Source organism: Gekko japonicus, unplaced genomic scaffold (assembly GCF_001447785.1).
Source record: "Gekko japonicus isolate JY-2015 unplaced genomic scaffold, Gekko_japonicus_V1.1 scaffold1978, whole genome shotgun sequence".
Taxonomy (NCBI): Eukaryota; Metazoa; Chordata; class Lepidosauria; order Squamata; family Gekkonidae; genus Gekko; species Gekko japonicus.
Genome location: NW_015161464.1, coordinates 250335 through 267731, shown reverse-complemented (window position 1 = coordinate 267731; position 17397 = coordinate 250335). Strand labels below are relative to the sequence as shown.

At 47.0% G+C, this 17397-nt stretch overlaps 1 protein-coding gene across 2 annotated transcripts in view; it reads right to left on the bottom strand.

Moving 5' to 3' along the window:
- Positions 1-17397, bottom strand: part of SMARCD2 (SWI/SNF related, matrix associated, actin dependent regulator of chromatin, subfamily d, member 2) — a 42335-nt gene that overhangs the window by 9859 nt on the left and 15079 nt on the right. For both annotated transcript variants that reach the window (XM_015429108.1, XM_015429109.1), the window contains exons 2-6: positions 15974-16161; positions 4188-4230; positions 2214-2336; positions 1875-1994; positions 762-857 (exon numbers count right to left, since the gene is read on the bottom strand). In XM_015429108.1, coding sequence (XP_015284594.1) covers positions 762-857; positions 1875-1994; positions 2214-2336; positions 4188-4230; positions 15974-16161 — 570 coding nt within the window. The remainder of the gene's footprint in view (positions 1-761; positions 858-1874; positions 1995-2213; positions 2337-4187; positions 4231-15973; positions 16162-17397) is intronic.

Here is a 17397-nt window from a genome sequence, read left to right as displayed (position 1 = left end):
TTGAGGTTCTAGAAAGAATAACAGCGTCGTCAGCATATAAAAGTATAGGAATAGGGCGCTGGGCCAGTTTGGGTGGGTGGAGATCTGTACCATTTAAATATCCAACAACATCGTTAACGTAGAAGTTGAAGAGAGCTGGAGCCAACATACACCCCTGCCTAACTCCCTTGAGGGTGGAGATTTCATCTGTCAGGTGGCCCAACCCGGTACATCTAACCCTCAGGGAGGTATGTTCATGTAAAGCACGGATGAGAGCTAGAAGTCTCCTATCTATTGTGGAGGCTTCAAGTTTACTCCATAGTACAGGTCGAGAAATAGAGTCAAAGGCTGCCTTGAGATCGATAAAGGCCGCATATAAAGATGGGGGGCCCTTGCAAACATATTTTTCTATAAGGTGCCTAAGTAGAAGACAGTGGTCAATAGTCGATCTGCCCTGCCTAAACCCTGCTTGTTCCTGAATTATTATATCATCCTGCTCCATCCAAAGTGTAAATTTTTCTAGAAGGTGTTTAGCATATAATTTACTTATAACACTTAGAAGACTGATAGGCCTATAGTTTGCAGGATCTTTTCGGTTACCTTTTTTATAGAAAGGAACAACCGCGGCCACCCCCCATTCTTTTGGGGTGATCTGATATGTCGGCTTGCTGGGGGCAAAGGGTTTGTCCTCCGGAGCACTGAGACAAGGAGTGCGGAGTCACTCCGAGCTGCTTAATTCTATTACACCCGCCCCCCCCCCTGCAAGCCAAATCGGCACCTACCTCCACCAGGTGGTTGTCTGGCCCATACAGTTCTTTGTCCAGCTCAATGACCAGGCTTTTGAAAAAGGAGGAGAATTTTCTCTTCTGCTTACTCGGCTGAGACAGACAGAAAGCTTGATGAGGGACCAAACCCTGATAATCCACATGCACGGGCAGCGCTGTTTGACAAGTGAACCTCTAAAACTAAGGGGCAAGCCTTTCTTAGATTAGTGGGGCCACCACCTGACACGAGGGACGTCGTCCGTTTTGGACCAATCACCATGATCATTGTATCTTTTATACAGCACTTCTTTGCAGCACTGATCTTAAAGGCTTTCTGTGAGACAGGAAGGAAAGTGTAGGGGGCAGGGAGGAAAATCTGGAGATTTCGTAGAACCTAAATTCCAGGACATATTGAAAAACAGGAACAAACGCTGTGTCTAAAATACAGCTGTGTTCCCTATACTGGTGGAATGAGCTCCCGAAGGAGATCAGGAGCTCTGTGGGATCTTTTACAGTTCTGCAGGGCCTGCAAGACGGAGCTCTTCCACCAGGCTTTCAATTAGGAGCCGCCACCATCACTAGTAACTGTCACTAGTAACTGTCACTAGTAACAACTGTATAGCCTGGTTCCTGGTGAATTATCGACAGCCTGTGCGCGTCGAGTAAGATCAACGCTGGGAAATGAACACCATATGGTATGCACTCATGCAGCACCGCCATTGCAGTGATACTGGAATAACATCGCTAGCACTTAATAGGCAATATTGTATTGTTTTAACAAATTGTTTTAATGGTTTTAATGATCTGATTGTTAATCTGTGTTTTATCTGTGTGAGCTGCCCTGAGCCTGCTTTGGCGGGGTAGGGCGGGATATAAATTGGAATATAAATAAATAAATACTGTCTATGGTGGTGAGACAGTCTGGAAAAGAGGACAATCCAAATTTGACAGCTCAAACTCTGGAAGAGAGAACTGGACCGAGACCACCAGTCTGAGGCCAGGCTACGCTGAAGCCCTGCCTTAGGCTGAAGGAGTTGCTAAACCGCCCTCCCACCACCAGAGGAGCCACACTAACTAACCCCCCCCCCAGCCAAGAAAAAACACTAATCAGAAGTAAGGTTTCAGTCTTACATCATCCAAAAGTTTGCCCTCCACTCGAAGTTCCCACGAGGCTATCCGCTCACTACCGTCACAGTCCTCCTTCCCGGGAGTAAAGGTATTGGAGATGTAAATGCGCAGCTTCCGCTTTTGCTGGAGGTTTAGGAAAAAATTATTTGTTGGGACAGCACTGGAATTGAATTATCGCACAGACCCAACCCCACCCTCTGGCCCAGACCTTTCTTCCCAGGGCAAGTGTGGTTAGCAGGGCGGCACACGCTATCTGTACGAAGGCCCCAGGCGGGCAGGGAATGCCCACTGAAGTGGACCGAAGGACCCGGGAAACCACGCCTCCCCTCCAGCCCTCCGCACCGTCAAAGGTTTCTTGATTGCCTCCTGGATCTCCATCCTTTTGCGGGCGATCGTCTGGTCCAGCTTGCGTTCAAAGGCCAGCAAATCCATATAGGCCTGAGACTCTGGGACCAGCTCACGGATCTGTAAAAACAAAGACAGCCCATCGGAGGCGCATCTTGCCAGTTTGTGTTACCAGATTCAGTTTACACAAGGCTCCTGTACAGAAGAAGAAGAGGAGGAGGAGATTGGATTTATACCCTGCCCTTCACTACCCAAAGGAGTCTCAGAGTGGCTTACAAACTCCTTTCCCTCCCCCTCCCCACAACAGACACCCTGTGAGGTAGGTGGGGCCGAGAGAGCTCTGACAGAAACTGCTCTTTTTCAAGAACAGCTCATATCAGAGCTACGGCTTGCCCAAGGCCATCCAGCCAGGTGCAAGTGGAAGAGTGGGGAATCAAACCTGGTTCTCCCAGATTAGAGTCCGCGCACTTAACCACTACACCAAACTGAAGCAGCTGCACATAAAGAGGATTTCACCAGGTATTAATTTCTCCTGATCTTACAAATGAGGGGAGCTGTGATCCTCACTACCACCCCACCCGAGGCATATATGGCCTCTGCATTTTATTGGGAGAAAGGGAGTCAATAACGGTTTGCCTCAATGTAATTAATTTTGTCTCAATTTAATTTTTCCACGTCATTGAAGTCCCGTCCCCCCACCCCGTGTTTCTAACAGATGACAGTGGATGGATTTTTTTGCGTTGGCTACGAGCTTGGAAAAACAAAAGCTTTTCAGTCCGTTTTTTTCTTCACAGCGCCATTAAGACGCCTTTAAGTGATAACGCCACAGAAGGAGTCCAGGAACGTACCCAGGACTGTGTTTCTAATATTTACACAAAGATTTTATATTGTATTAGTACCATTCTCTATAGTCTTTGACCACAGACCTATATATTTACTTATACTTATGAAACGCATTTTATAGAATGAATGTTACTTATGATAGATATTTGCAATACAAAAAGTATTATAAAGTGTGCTAAAACTAACAGAATAGTGGTTTCTCTTTGGTGAGTTTCATTTTTTCCTCAACTTAATTAAGGACAGATGAATTTCCGTCTCAGAAATATTACTGCCCAGTTGTCGAATTGCAGTGTGGGGAGCAGTGATGCCGAATCACTTTGTAAATTAAAGAAGATGGAAATGTGGTGATGAATGGGGCTGCTCTAGGTTGACTTGAAACTGCTGAGGCACTCCGGGGTGAACCAGATGCCATCCAAATAGGAATGGCTAGAACATGTCCCGGTCCCTTACAGGAAGCCATTCTGCAAGGGAATAGACTCACCGAAAGGTAAGCAGAATGAACTGCTTCTAAATGGTTCATATCCTATTGATGTATTAATGCTATCAACTCCTTTTTGATGTTGTTATGAGAATATACTGGTTCTACACTTGTCTTAAAAATGTATACATTTTCTCTATTTGACTTACAAAGCTTAGTCTTTAGAAATACTGAGGCTCTAGACCCATGTTTAAATGAAAGAATATACTAGTTCTATACTTGTTTTGTAAATTCATGTTTTCTTTGTTTGGCTTGGCTTACAAATTTTTGTCTCTGTTTTTGAATGTTTCAAAGGTTTATGCTTTAATGATGTTGCTCCTGCTGTCGTTTAATATTTCTGTAAGATGTATTTTTACGCAACTTTGTATTCTGGTTCTCTCAAAATAAAAAAAATAAATCTGGGGGTGGGGGAGAGGTGGTGAGCAAAAGTACCAAACTTCCCCTGAAGTAGTGGCTTCTTTTTCCTACCGATGCACACACAAGAAACGCCTTGTTCTTCACCTGTTCTCCCAAAGGCTGTGGAACAAGGTGCTGTGGAGAACCACTTTAGGCCCCAAGATCTGTTTTTCTCACCTCTACCAACTGGTATCTCCACTGCCCTTCCTCCATCCTTTCAGAGTTGAAAGCTCTCTCAGAAAATGCATGCTTACCCTCTGTGGTAGGACCTTGTCCGCCATCTTCCTCCGTTTCAGCCTGCAAAAATTGTGCAGAGTGGTTAGCCATTACAGAGAGGAGCACACTGGCTAAAGACACCCAGCTGATGTGACCAGTCCCCAGACTCTGCATAGGGACTGAATTATATAAATTTAGTTCTCAGGCAGTAGAAAAGAGTAAAAGTCTGGTAGGACCTTAAAGACTAATAAAATTTGTGACAGGGTATAAGCTTTCATGAGTCACTGCTCACTTCTTCAGATACGGCTAGAATGGGAGTCCATCTGTCCTCTCTATTGGAAAGTGTAGTGATTTCAGATGCCAAATGACATTAGCAAGCAAATGTCAATAGCAGGTATGACTGGATTAGGTGTGATATGCAGAGAGGTAGTAGTCGTGGATAAATCAACATTGGTAATGACACAGGAAACCTAGGTCTCGATTCAGTCCGGGTGGATACATTGTCTTGAGCTTCGTTATCAGTTGCAATTCAGCAGTCTCTCTTTCTAATCGTCCTTTGAAATTCCTTTGCAAGATAACTGCAACTTTTAGGTCAGCAGCCGAGTGTCCTAGAAGGTTAAAGTGTTCCCCCACTGGTTTCTGAATGTTGCTGTTTCTGATGTCAGACTTATGTCCATTAATTCTTTGACGAAGGGACTGGCATGTTTGTCCAATGTAGAGGGTGGAAGGACATTGCTGACACGTGATGGCATAAATCTCATTAGAGGATGAGCAGGGGTATGGTATGGCTGACACTGCTGGGTCCACTGATGGTGCTCTTAGGATCCATATGAGAGCAAACTTGGCATCTTGGTTTGTTGCAGGCCTTGGTACCAGAGTCCATGTTACTGTTAAGTAGCTCATCACTGTGGGTAAGAAGTTGTTTTAGGTGAGCAGGCTGTCTTGTAAGCAAGAAAAGGTTGTGTGCCCCTCCCCCCGTGCCTGTGTGAGGGAAGTGTCACTATCCAGCATAGGTTGTAGGCCATTGATAATGCTTTAAACTGACTTGAGCTGTGGGCTGTAGGTGACCACCAGCGGTGTTCTGTTGTCATTTTCTTTGGGCTTGTCTTGTAGCAAGCTGTCCCTGGGAATCATTCTGGTCTTTCCAATAGAGCACATGTAACTATAGCATAGTCTGCACCAACCCCTCATACAGAGATACTCACTTGAAGGATCTGGAACAGGCATTTTTGAACTACAGTATCCTCCTGATATGCCCATCCTCTAATGTGATTTATGCAATCACGTGTCAGCAATGCCCTTCCACCCTCTGCGTTGGACAAACAGGCTAGTCCCTTCAACAAAGAATTAATGAACATGACATCAGAAACCACAACATTCAAAAACCAGTGGGGAGAAATTTTAACTTTCCAGGACATTCAGTTGCTGACCTAAAAGTTGCAGTTATCTTACAAAGAAATTTCAAAGGGAGATTAGAGACTGCTGAATTGCAACTGATAATGAAGCTCAAGACAATGCACCCACCTAGGTTTCCTGTGTTATTACCAATGCTGATTTCTCCATGCCTACTATCTTTCTGCATATCACGTCTAATCCAATCACGCCTTGCTATTGTCATTCACCTGCTATTGTCATTTACCTGCTGATGCCATTTGGCATCTGAAATCACTCCACTCTTCAATAAATAGTTAGATGGACTCCCATTCTAGCTGTGTCTGAAGAAGTGAGCAGTAGCTCAGAAAAGCTCATCCCCTCCAATAGATTTTGTTGTTGTTGTTGTTGAAGGAGGAGGAGGAGACTGGATTTATACCCTGCCCTTCACTACCCAAAGGAGTCTCAGAGCGGCTTACAAACTCCTTTCCCTCCCCCTCCCCACAACAGACACCCTGTGAGGTAGGTGGGGCTGAGAGAGCTCTTGACAGAACAGCTCTGATAGAACTACGGCTTGCCGAAGGTCACCCAGCAGCTGCAAGTGGAGGAGTGGGGAATCAAACCCGGTTCTCCCAGATTAGTCTGTGCACTTAACCACTACACCAAGGTGCTACTGGACCCTTGCTCTTTTCTACTGCTACAGACTAACAGGACTACCCATCTTGATAGATCTCAGACAGTTATGCAAGTAGACCTTAATGACAAAATACTTTCCCTGTCCTGAAAGCCCTCCCAATAGATGCCTGTCCTTCCTTTACAAAAACAAAACCCTCCAAGGGCCACACTGTTCACAGGCAGCTTCAGTAACTGATTAACTGCTCTTAGAGATTAAAGATTGAGGTTTCTTGTTTGTTGATATCAGAAGTGGGGTTTCTTGGGGAGTCAGAGAGAGAGAGAGAATAACAATGACTTACCGCAGGGGAATGAGTTGTCAGAGCAAAGCCAATTACAAATTGCTTTGCAAATCTTAATTTATAAGGGCTACAGATATGAAGAGGCAAGAGGACAGGGTAAGGGTGGGTCATGGGGATGGAGCTAAGAATACTTCAGGCATCTCAACACCTCCCCCCACCCCCCGTGGAGCTGAGCATACTTCAGGCATTTCCACCCCCCACCCCCTCTTGTCTGGATCCCAGGATTTCAGGAACCTCTCTGATACATTTCCAAGGTACTCATGAAGATTATAATGCTTTGGTGTGGAGAAGTCCACAAAGAGCTACTAGATTCAGCGACACAGACCATACTTCTCATTTTAAAGACCCTCTGGTAGTTAGAACTGGACCAGACTGGCTTTGATTAAAAATTCCCTCCTGTGTCTATTCCCCTAAATATGAACACCATCCAGGGTCCACAAACAGAAACGTGTGTTTATGATTCATCTTCTCACAGGAGCAAGCACAGCAATAGCACAACAATGAAAATAGCCTCAAACATCAACTGGGGGGGGGGGAATATGGAACTCTGCTGTTATGGAAAAGTTTACTCATCAGCTTCTGCTTGGACCCAATTTATATGTTGGATAAACTACACAAACGTACTCATTTATTGATTTAGGCCACTGAAGACAGTGTGATGAAGAACTGTTGATGAAGGTGATGGGGTGGATCCAACCCCCTCCTACCACTTTTCTGAGCAAAGTTTATGTATTTATTTATTAAAATATTTATCCCCCACCTTTTCTTTTGGCTCAGACTTGAACCCTTCCCTCTAGTCTAAGGAGTCTTCCTCCAAATTAAGTGGCTCTTCCACTGGAAAAATAACAATCTTCATTAGAGAAAGTCTCCTTAGGCTGGAGAGCAAGGCTCCTGGAGAACGCTTAGACCCACCCCGCTCTGAAACAGAAAGAACACAGTTCGTTGTATATGATCCACAATGCCTGAATTCTGAAATGAGTTTAATATTGTGAGTAAAGGTAAAGGTTTCCCTTACTCAAAAGCCAGTCGAATCTGACTCTAGGGTTGTGGTTCTCATCTCCGTTTCCAAGCCAAAGAGCCAGTGCTGTCTGAAGACATTTCCGTGGTCATGTGGCCGGCATGACTAGACGCTGAGGCGCACAGAACACTGTTACCTTCCCACTGAAGTGGTACCTATTTATCTACTTGCAATTTCTTGCTTTCGAACTGCAAGGTTGGCAGGAGCTGGGGCCAGAGATGGGAGCTCACTCCATTACACGGCACTCGGGTCTCAAACTGCTGAACTACCGACCTCCCAGCCTCCAGTTCAGCGTCTTAACCACTTGAGCCACCGCAGCTCCATTTAATATTGGGAAGATTCACTTTAATATGAGCCTGCTTCGGCGGGGAAGCCAGGGTATAAATCAAACAAACAAACAAACAAACAATAAAGGGTTGGATCCAGCCAGCTTTTTTTTTTATTATTATCAATCTTGCCCAATTCTCCTCCTGACTTACAGCCCCCATCCCACTCTGCTTTTGTCTCTGCAGGTCCCATGATCCCCAGCATAGCCTTTTCGGGTAGTCAAAATGCAACCCTCCTCCCCCACTAGCGGGAAAGCTTGTTGGATCCAACCCAACGTATGGATTCCAATGTTTCTATCTACTTGCACACATTTTTTTTTACCTTGGTTCCCCCCCCCCCCCCGCAATGTTTGCATTAGGAGAGTGAAAACTGAAGTGAAGGGTATCTGTCTAGCATGCCTACAAACTTATCCCACTGTCTTATTTCCTTTGCTTCCTTTCGTTCTCCCTGTCAAGAACTTGGCCCTTAAAGAAGAGCTTGACCCTTGAAGTCTGGATGCCAGATGTCTGCAGCTACTTCTTTCTTCGTGCAATTCCTTCCTTGGAGGCGGGGGGGGGGGGAGGGCAGGGCTTGCCAAGAAATGCAGTGTCATTTGCACTATATTTGTTTTGAAAAACAGCTGGCAAAACCCACTCCAAGCAGGGCCTGAGAGGGACTAAAACTATGCATGAGAGAACAACAGAGTACGGCCCAATGGAGTGCAGGCCGCTTATATAAGCAGAGCCTGGAGTGTCATGAAGCTGGAGAGGCAGCGTTCCCATATCCAAACGAGAGGGGGAAGAACGGGAGGCAACTTATCCTCAGTTCCCACCGATAAATCATCAGCAAGAGCTGCAGAATCTGGGGCCAGGGGAGGAGTCCCAACCACACTGTCTAGCTCAGTCTTTGCAGGCAAGCTGGTGACATCCATTTACAGGGTTAGTTACCCTAGAACAGGGGTGTTGAACTTATTTGTTACGAGGGCCGGATCTGCCATAAATGAGACCTTGTCGGGCCGGGCCCTGTGTGTCATAAAATGTAATGCCAGGTAGCAGAGATATAAACTTTAAAAAACACAAAGGGGATTTTTTTTACTTAAAATAAAAACATGCTTAAAACATCAGCACTCTTGCAATATTTTGTTTATTTAACAGTGTCTGGTAACTGACACCTCTTGCTCTGAATTATTGCATCAAAATGTCCATGCTGCTGCAATCTTGAGTATGCTGTTCAGGTGTGTATCTGTAAGCTGCAAACCTACGATGATGCAGCAGAAGCAGAACTGGAAGAAGTAGCAGAAGACAGCTGGTTCCACTGCAGGCCTGACAGAAGCCCTCCGGGGGCCTGATCTGGGCTGCATGTTTGACACCCCTGCCCTAGAACAACAGCTTCTGGAAAACCTTCAACCTCCGTTCACTTACCCACATGGGTCACAGTTCAAAGCAAGGAAACAAGAGGATCTCAGCAATCACACAGAAAACAGCAGCATCGTCATCTTTGGTGGGCCAGAAGGGCACAAAGAACCTACCAAGGACTCAGAAAGTGAAGCAAGGAGAAAGCATCCAACAGTTTCTTTTCCCTAGGCTAATATCGGAGGGGCAATTTAAAATGCAGTGCGGGTGGCAGAAGTTCTCAGCCCTTCACCCACTGGTACACCTCCACCCCTGGCTACTTTCCCCCAGCTATTTTCCTCCCAGTCGGCATTACTTCTAGTTTTGGAGCATCATGGGGACAAGCACAGATGGTGCCAGGCAGCTGATGAGCAGAGAACAGGCAGGCGGTTCCAGCCCTCGCCTCCCACCTGCACTATGCTTTGTTGCGCACACTTGATACGAATTCAGCAGCACCCCGACGGGTCTGCCACTGTTTGATCAAGTCTGGTAACAAACTGGGCAAGTGGCGCTCTTTAGGATAACGATTCCTTAATTTGATAGCATGAGGAGAGAAGTCCACGGTTCAAAAGTCACCTCCGCTAGGATGTCACGAGAGGCTGCCGCCTTACAAGGGGATAATGCTGGTCTACCTTAGGGGGTTCTTTTAAGAATTACATGGAGCACTCCGGATCCTTGAAAGGCGATCAACAAAATGCGAAGTATTATTTTGTGAGTCTTGGATGAAAAATAAGAGGCCCCAGAAATTGCTTCTGAAACTGGATGGGGGGGGAGAGAGAGAAGAGCACCTTCCCTATAAAGAAAGGCTGAAGAGCAGTGTTCCCTCTAAGCTGAGCTAGTGTGAGCTAGCTCAGTTTTTTAGCCTCCGGCTCACACATATTTGACTTAGCTCAGGAAGGATGGCTCCAGATCAAACTGATTTATGCAGTAGCCAAATCGCTTGCTCACAACTTTAATGCCAGTAGCTCACAAAGTAGAATTTTTGCTCTCAAGACTCCACGGCTTAGAGGGAGCATTGCTGAAGAGTCTGGGACTTTTCAGTTTAGAAAGGAGACAACTAAGAGGGGACATGATGTTGTTGTTGTTCAGTCGCACAGTCGAGTCCGACTCTTTGCGACCCCATGGACCACATCACGCCAGGCCCTTCTGTCTTCCGCTGTCCTCTGGCGTTTGGGGGACATGATAGTGTTTGAGAAAATTATGCATCAGGTGGAGAGTGTTGACAAAGGGAAAATTTCCCCCCTCTCCCAAAACACTAGAACTCGAGGGCATTCAATGAAACTGATGGGCAGGACGGATAAAAGGAAATACTACTTGACACAGAGAGTGATTAAAATGTGGGGTTTGCTGCCAGAGGACATAGTGATGGCCACAGGAATAAACAGCTTGAAAAGGGTATTAGATAGATGCATGGAGGATAGGTTTAGCGATGGCTAGTAGCCATGGTGACTGAGGGGAACCTCCACATCCAGAGGCAGTCAACCTTTAAATCACAGAGCCAGAAGGCAACATTAGGGGAAGGCCTCTATGCCCTGTTGCTGGCACTCCAGAGGAACTGATTGGCTGCTGTGTGAGATACGGTGCTGGACGAGATGGACCGCTGGTCTGATCCAGCAGGGCTCTTATGTTCTTGGGAGAGAAGGTTAACACGACCTTTGTTTAGGGACACTGGACTTCGGAGACACAGACTGAGGAGGAAAACACCCAGCTTTCTAGCAGGTAGGAGAGCTAACTTTGCACTTTTCTGCAGATCAAGAGCCCTCTGTGGGAACCAGAGGCTGGGCCAAAAAGATGTCAGGAGCAGGTAACTTCAGGGCAGAGAGCCTAAGGGGAAAGGCCGTCATGGAACCTCTGAAACGGCCCCACCAAAGCCCTCCTGTCTGCATTTCCCATTCCCAGCTAAAACCTCTTACCCACTTCTGGTGCATGACAATAGTTCATGGGGCCTGGAAAGGACTGAGAGCGTCTGGCAAGCATCACTGGTTCTGTTAACTGAAAACAGACTGTGGGTGCATTCAAGGCCTCTCCGCCAACATCATCAATAAAAGGTCTTGCCAAGTTCCCCCCTGCAAAGATGAGAACTACCAGCTGCATACGATTCCTTGGGGGGGGGGGTTGCAGTGGACATCCAAGGACCGAAGCGATTTGTACCCGGTGCTTTAAGAGACACCCCCCCGCACACAGACTAAAATCTTAGGGGATTCCACATCCCACCACATGACTGTAAACAAGAATGATTAGCCCCCCTTAAGCCTGGAAGAGTCCATTCAGATCTGGTTCTGACTCTGGTGGTAAACCTGTACCTATCGAGACAACAAAAATTAGTTCTCCTTGCAGAAAACTAGCAAGCCAGAGAGAATAATTTGACCCCAGCCTTTTTTCAAGTTTACACCAGCATTCTACATAGAGGGTGTTTTTTTTTAATGTGGAGACGCATTTAATCATGTGACCGACCGCCTCCCCTTCAGTGTACAAAAAAGTTTACCACCTTGATAAGGATGTTTTCCACACAGCGACCAGTTCGTCTGGTTTCCCCACTGCTGCTGCAGCTGCTAGAACAGCACAGCAACAACATGGCATGTTTCCCTATTGTTTTTTTTTTTTTAAATTGGCAGTTTAATAACATTACATTAATATACTGCTATACTAAAATAGGCACCAGGTTCTCTCTCCCAGCCTTTTTTTAGAAAGTGAGTCTCCAGCTCATTTCATTGCAGAGATATTTTCCACCCCCATATATCTCCACAAGGAAAGAGGCTAGAGACTTACTTTTTAAAAAAACATGAAAACTGAGAATTCAGAGAACCTCAGGAACGCTTTGGTATAATGGTATATCTATACAACACATTAAATCACCATTTTTTTAAAAAAGAAAAACCCTCTGAAGTAGAGATAGGAGATGGCTACTGCTGGGGAAATGGCTGCTGTGTGGGTGGGTCCAGGAAAATCCAACCTTTTCCATGTACACAGAAGCCCAGGCTTGGGTGCAATCTCCCCTAAAACTTTGGAGTAAAGCAGGTTTGAGACAAACAGGAGAAAAGATGAAGAAACCCTGTGAAGTGGATGAATGCACCATGATTCTGCATGGAAGGGGAGGGGACCTCATTTCCCAAATGCACTAGGTCTAAGGGGAAGGGTGTATGACAGAGGTTCATGCAATCGCTTGAGGGGCATGGTGGTGCAGTGCTTACACTGTCAGACTGGGAAGACTGCAGCTGGAAGTTGCCACATCACAATGAAACTCGTTGGGTGACTGTAGGCTGGCCTTTTCTCTCAGCCTAAACTATCTGACAGAACCATTGTGAGGACACAATGGGGGGGGGACACCCAGGTACGGTGCTCTGAGCACCTTTGAAGAAGCAAGATAATCATTTAACAGAAAAAGTACACTAATTTTAATTTATTAAATTTAAGATGAGTGTTCCCAGCTGTATTAATACATTCATAACTTCAATACTCACATCTTCTATGAAGACTTTGTCACATGCGCCCTTTAGATTCCTTTCTCCACGGAAAGGCAAGTAACTGGAACGAAGGCATGCGCTTCTCTCATCTTTTGCCCACCCGTCCCCTACAATTGCACTATGTCCATCATGTCAAACTTTAGATTTCAAGGTTTTCTTCAGGGCACAGACCTGTCATTCTTGTGTTCTCTAGGCAAACGGATGGTATTATACTGCGTTTTAGCAAATGAGGATTTTAGGTAACAGACAGCCTGTTAGCTAGCATTTTCTTTCCCTCACTGTTTTGGCTTGCTATTTAACATTAGAGCCAGTTTGGTGTAGTGGTTAGAAGCATGGACTCTAATCTGGGAGAACCAGGTTTGATTCCCCACTCCTACACATGGAGCTGCTGGAGTGACCTTGGGTCAGTCACAGTTCTCTCAGAGCTGCTCTGGAATTTTGTGCTTGAAAGAGCTCTCTCAGCCCCACTCACCTCACAGAGACCGATTTCACACAAGAACTGTGCTGCGGTCGTGCTTCCCTTTGCCCCGCTTCTATTGGTCAATTTCCCACTCGAAGCCGCGCGGCCGCGTTTTAACCTGTGGCTTCGCCCGATTTTCCCCGTGGTTTCGTGATCCTGTTTTTTGAGAATCACAAAACTACGGGGAAAATCAGGCGAAGCCGAGGGTCAAAACGTGGCAGTGCGGCTTCGAGTGGGAAATGGACTAATAGAAGTGGGGCAAAGGGAGGCGCGACTGTGGTGCAGCTCTTGTGTGAAATCAGCTAGGATGTCTGTTGTGGGGAGGGGAAGGGAAAGGAGATTGTAAGCTGCTCTGGAGACTCCTTCGGGTGGGGTTATGTATAAATCCAATCTCTTCTTCTAGTTTCTTCCTCATTTGCTATATGTAGATATGATGAGATCGGGCCAGCCTGGGCTATCTACATCCATGCTCTAGCTTTAGGGTAAATTCCTTCTTTAATTTGGGGGGGGGGGAGTAAACTCTACCCAGTAAAAAGTAAGGATAAGGGAGTACATTTGCATAACAATGCAGGGATTCCCAAGTGACAAACCAAAACCCTCCAGCAGATATAATCACTTGAGTCATGTGGATTACTTTGCCATGCTGCCAAATAGCTAGGGTAGGGTGGATATTTACTGGAGGGGGGAAGTGTTGCTAAGCTTCTTCTTAGTAAGTTGCCCCATTTCAACACCATGTTCCAATTTCACTACTTTATACCCAGTGAGCCAAAGAGTACGGAAGGCAACAGGCTTAAAAAAAAAACATAACAGACATTTTTTTGCACACTGAAGCCCCTCCAATGACCTCACTGTCACAGGATATAGCCATGGCCAAGAGAGCCATCGAGCTCCAACATGGACTGAGAGTGGATTATCAGTGGTTATTCAGCTGGGCTCGTAGCTACGGTGGGGGCATCTTGGGGCCACAACCAGTGTTCCCTCTAAGCTCAGTTAGCGTGAGCTAGCTGACAGTTTTTTAGCCTCTGGCTCACACATTTTTGTCTTTGCTCGGGAAGGATGGCTCCAGAGCAAACTAATTTATGCAGTCGCCAAATTGCTCACTCACAACTTTAATGCCAGTAGCTCACAATACAGAATTTTTGCTCACAAGACTCCACAGCTTAGAGGGAGCATTGGCCACATCCCCTTAATTTCAAGCCCCGCCCCGCAGGTTTCCATGCCTTAAAACTGTGCTCTTTTTTTGTTTTGTTTCCCCCCACTTAATGTGTGCCGTGGCGTGCTGCACACTGCCCATGATTAACTGGTGGTGGTGGTGGTGGTGGGAGCAGTGTGTCCTGGCAAAGTGCAGGCAGTTCCCCACCTCACCGCTCCGGGCTGGGTCCGGGGGCAGGCCTGAAGGAGCAACACAGGCTTGGAAACAGCCGCCTGGAAGCTCCTCTCTATTTCAAAACAAGATGCCTCCGTCCACAACAGTGGGGCAGTGAACCCACAGCGAGCCCGCAGCCAGCTGCCTTGTGGACTGACTTGGCTGGGTGGTGGTGACCTCCCTGCACCTGCGCCAGCCCAGCCATGTGACCCAGCATCATATGACCTGGCTGAGTCAGTCCACGGGGCAGCGCTGGGCCCATCCATCAAGGCTCCCTTCTCTTGCCCGCTGCCTTAGCTCCATTGGCCAGAGCTTCGGCTGTGGGGGATGGGAGCTGCCTGGGTGCTGCTGCTGCTGCTGGTCCGAGATGCTGCATGCACAGCTCCCGGCAGCTGGGACATGGCTACAGGAGGTTGCTGGAGGAGTTTGAAGTCAGGTCTCAAAGCAGGCCTCAAAGCTTCAGGCAAGCAGTTAAGCCTTAGTAAAGTGAGTGAGCCCTTTTATTTTATTCTCTGCTGGAGCGTATTTAGTCTTATTTTATTTTTAATTTTTTTAATTATTTACTGGTTCCCCCTGTCCCCATCCCCCACTGAAGATTTTCTAGCTATGGGCCTGAATTTAGCATGTCTGATTGAACAAAAAAAATCTCCTCCCAAACAGAGTCCCAAAACACCAGCCGAGGGCCCAGCAGCCTAAAACTGGATTTGCTTGAAGATTTTATCAAAAGGGAAGCTAGAAGAGATTTGGCGAGAACCGGAAGCACTCAATTTATGCTGGTAGCTTGAACAGCACTTGCAAGAAAAAGACAAGAGGGGAGAGTCTGGAAGGAAAATTTGAGAGGTGGAGAAGAAGGGTTCCCAGCTCAGCTTGGAAAATATCTGGAGACTTTGGGGGTGGAGCCTGGGGGCTGTGGGGTTTGGGGAGTGGTGGGATCTCATCAGGGTATAGTGCCATAGAATCGACCCTCCAAAGCAGCCAATTTCTCCAAGGGAATTGATTTTGGTCACTTGGAGATCAACTGTAATAGAGAGAGATCTCCAGAAGCCACCTGGAGGTTGGCAAATATCACCAATTTGAAACCTAGGCAGGGGGGCAGTGGCACACCTTGAAGGCAGTGTTCCCTCTAAGCTGAGTTAGTGTGAGCTAGCTCACAGTTTTTTAGCCTCCAGCTCACACATTTTTATCTTAGCTCAGGAAGGATGGCTCCAGAGCAAACTAATTGATGCAGCAGCCAAATCGCTCACTCACAACTCTAATGCCAGTAGCTCACAAACTAAAGTTTTTGCTCACAAGACTCCACAGCTTAGAGGGAGCATTGCTTGAAGGCATTTATCCTCACACAGGCTTTTGCGAGATCACTGGGGAGTGACACATACCAAACGCTAGGTTCCACTAGCAGCACTCTCTTCTGTTCTACTTCCTCAATCTCTCACATACACATCCTCCAGTTTAAAGGCCACCCCCCCCTTCTTACCCTCTCCTTTGGGTCAGCGCGGAGGGTGGCTGGGCCTGCGGAGGCAGCAGGCGCTTCCGGAAGGGATCCATCATGGACTGCGGCATTCCAGGTCTCATTGGAGAACTCGTTCCGAAGAGAGGTCCCGCGGCAGAGCCCACCTGCATCCCTGCCATGGGCATCCGGCCACCGGGTAACATCCCGGGGCGCTGGTAAGGAAGAACAAAAGACATTCGAGGAAAACTAGATCTTGTAGCCACCAAGGATTCAGTCCGGCTCCAAGTCTAGAGGGAGCCGAAGCAACATGATCTCCACGACCACCCTTCCCACTAGTGGGCTCCTTTTAGACCCGGGGCCTCGCATATGCAAATACATTTAACGTTAATGCTTCTCGGAGGATTCTGTTTTGCCCACAGATTCCTCACCATAAGTAGAAAAGCTAAGGCAGAAAAGGCAAGGGAAAGGGGGGGTGGGGAGGAGGAACTATAAAGAATGAAAAACAAAGCCTGAACCTTGCTGAGACCAAAGCCTAAACTGCATGGCTTCTTTCTCCCCTAAACTTCTGCTTTGACCTGGGGGGGGGGAAATGCGATTACCTCTTGCCCTCTGGGCACCCCACCCCACTAAAAGTTAAAGACTGCAGCAGTGGCAAAAGGAAGAGGCCATGACTTGGTGGAAGAGCCACTGCTTGGCATGCCAGAAGTCCCGGGTTCCATCCCTGGCATCTTCAGTTAAAAGGACTAGGTAGGAGGTGATATGAAAGCCCTCTGCCTTAGACCCTGGAGAGCTGCTGCCAGTCTGCGTAGACAATACTGATCTCGATGGTCTGATTCAGTAGAAGGCAGCTTCCTGTGTCCCGTTCCCAATGGAGAGGAGCACCCAGAGGGAAGGAGCAGACTACGTGTTCTTGCAGTCTCCCCTCTCCTTGTCAGGGTTTGGTCACAGACCTTCCCAAGGTCCGGGCACCCTGGTCCTAGTGTGACTTCTAGGAGAACCTGTAACTCTGCAAGAATGCTGCACTTACTTCTAGGAGCAGTCAAATCAGCTGTGTGTGTGTGTGTTAAGTGCCGTTAAGTCACTTCCAACTCATGGTGATCCTATGAATTAATGACCTCTAAAATGTCCTGTATTTAACAGCCTTGCTCAAGTCTGGCTAACGGAGGGCCGTGGATTGCTTTACTGAGCCCATCCGTCTCAGGTTGGGTCTTCCTCTTTTCCCGCTGCCTTCAACTTCGCCAAGCATTACCGTCTTTTCCAGTGATGCTTCCCTTCCCATAATGTCACCAAAGTACGATAGCCTCCATTTAGTCAGTTTAGCTTCTAGGGAGAGTCTGGGCTTGATCTGGTCTAGAACCCACTAATTTGTCTTTTGGGCAGTCCAGGGGGTCCATAAAATTCTCCTCCAACACCACATTTCAAATGAGGTCAAGCCAATCAATTTCCTG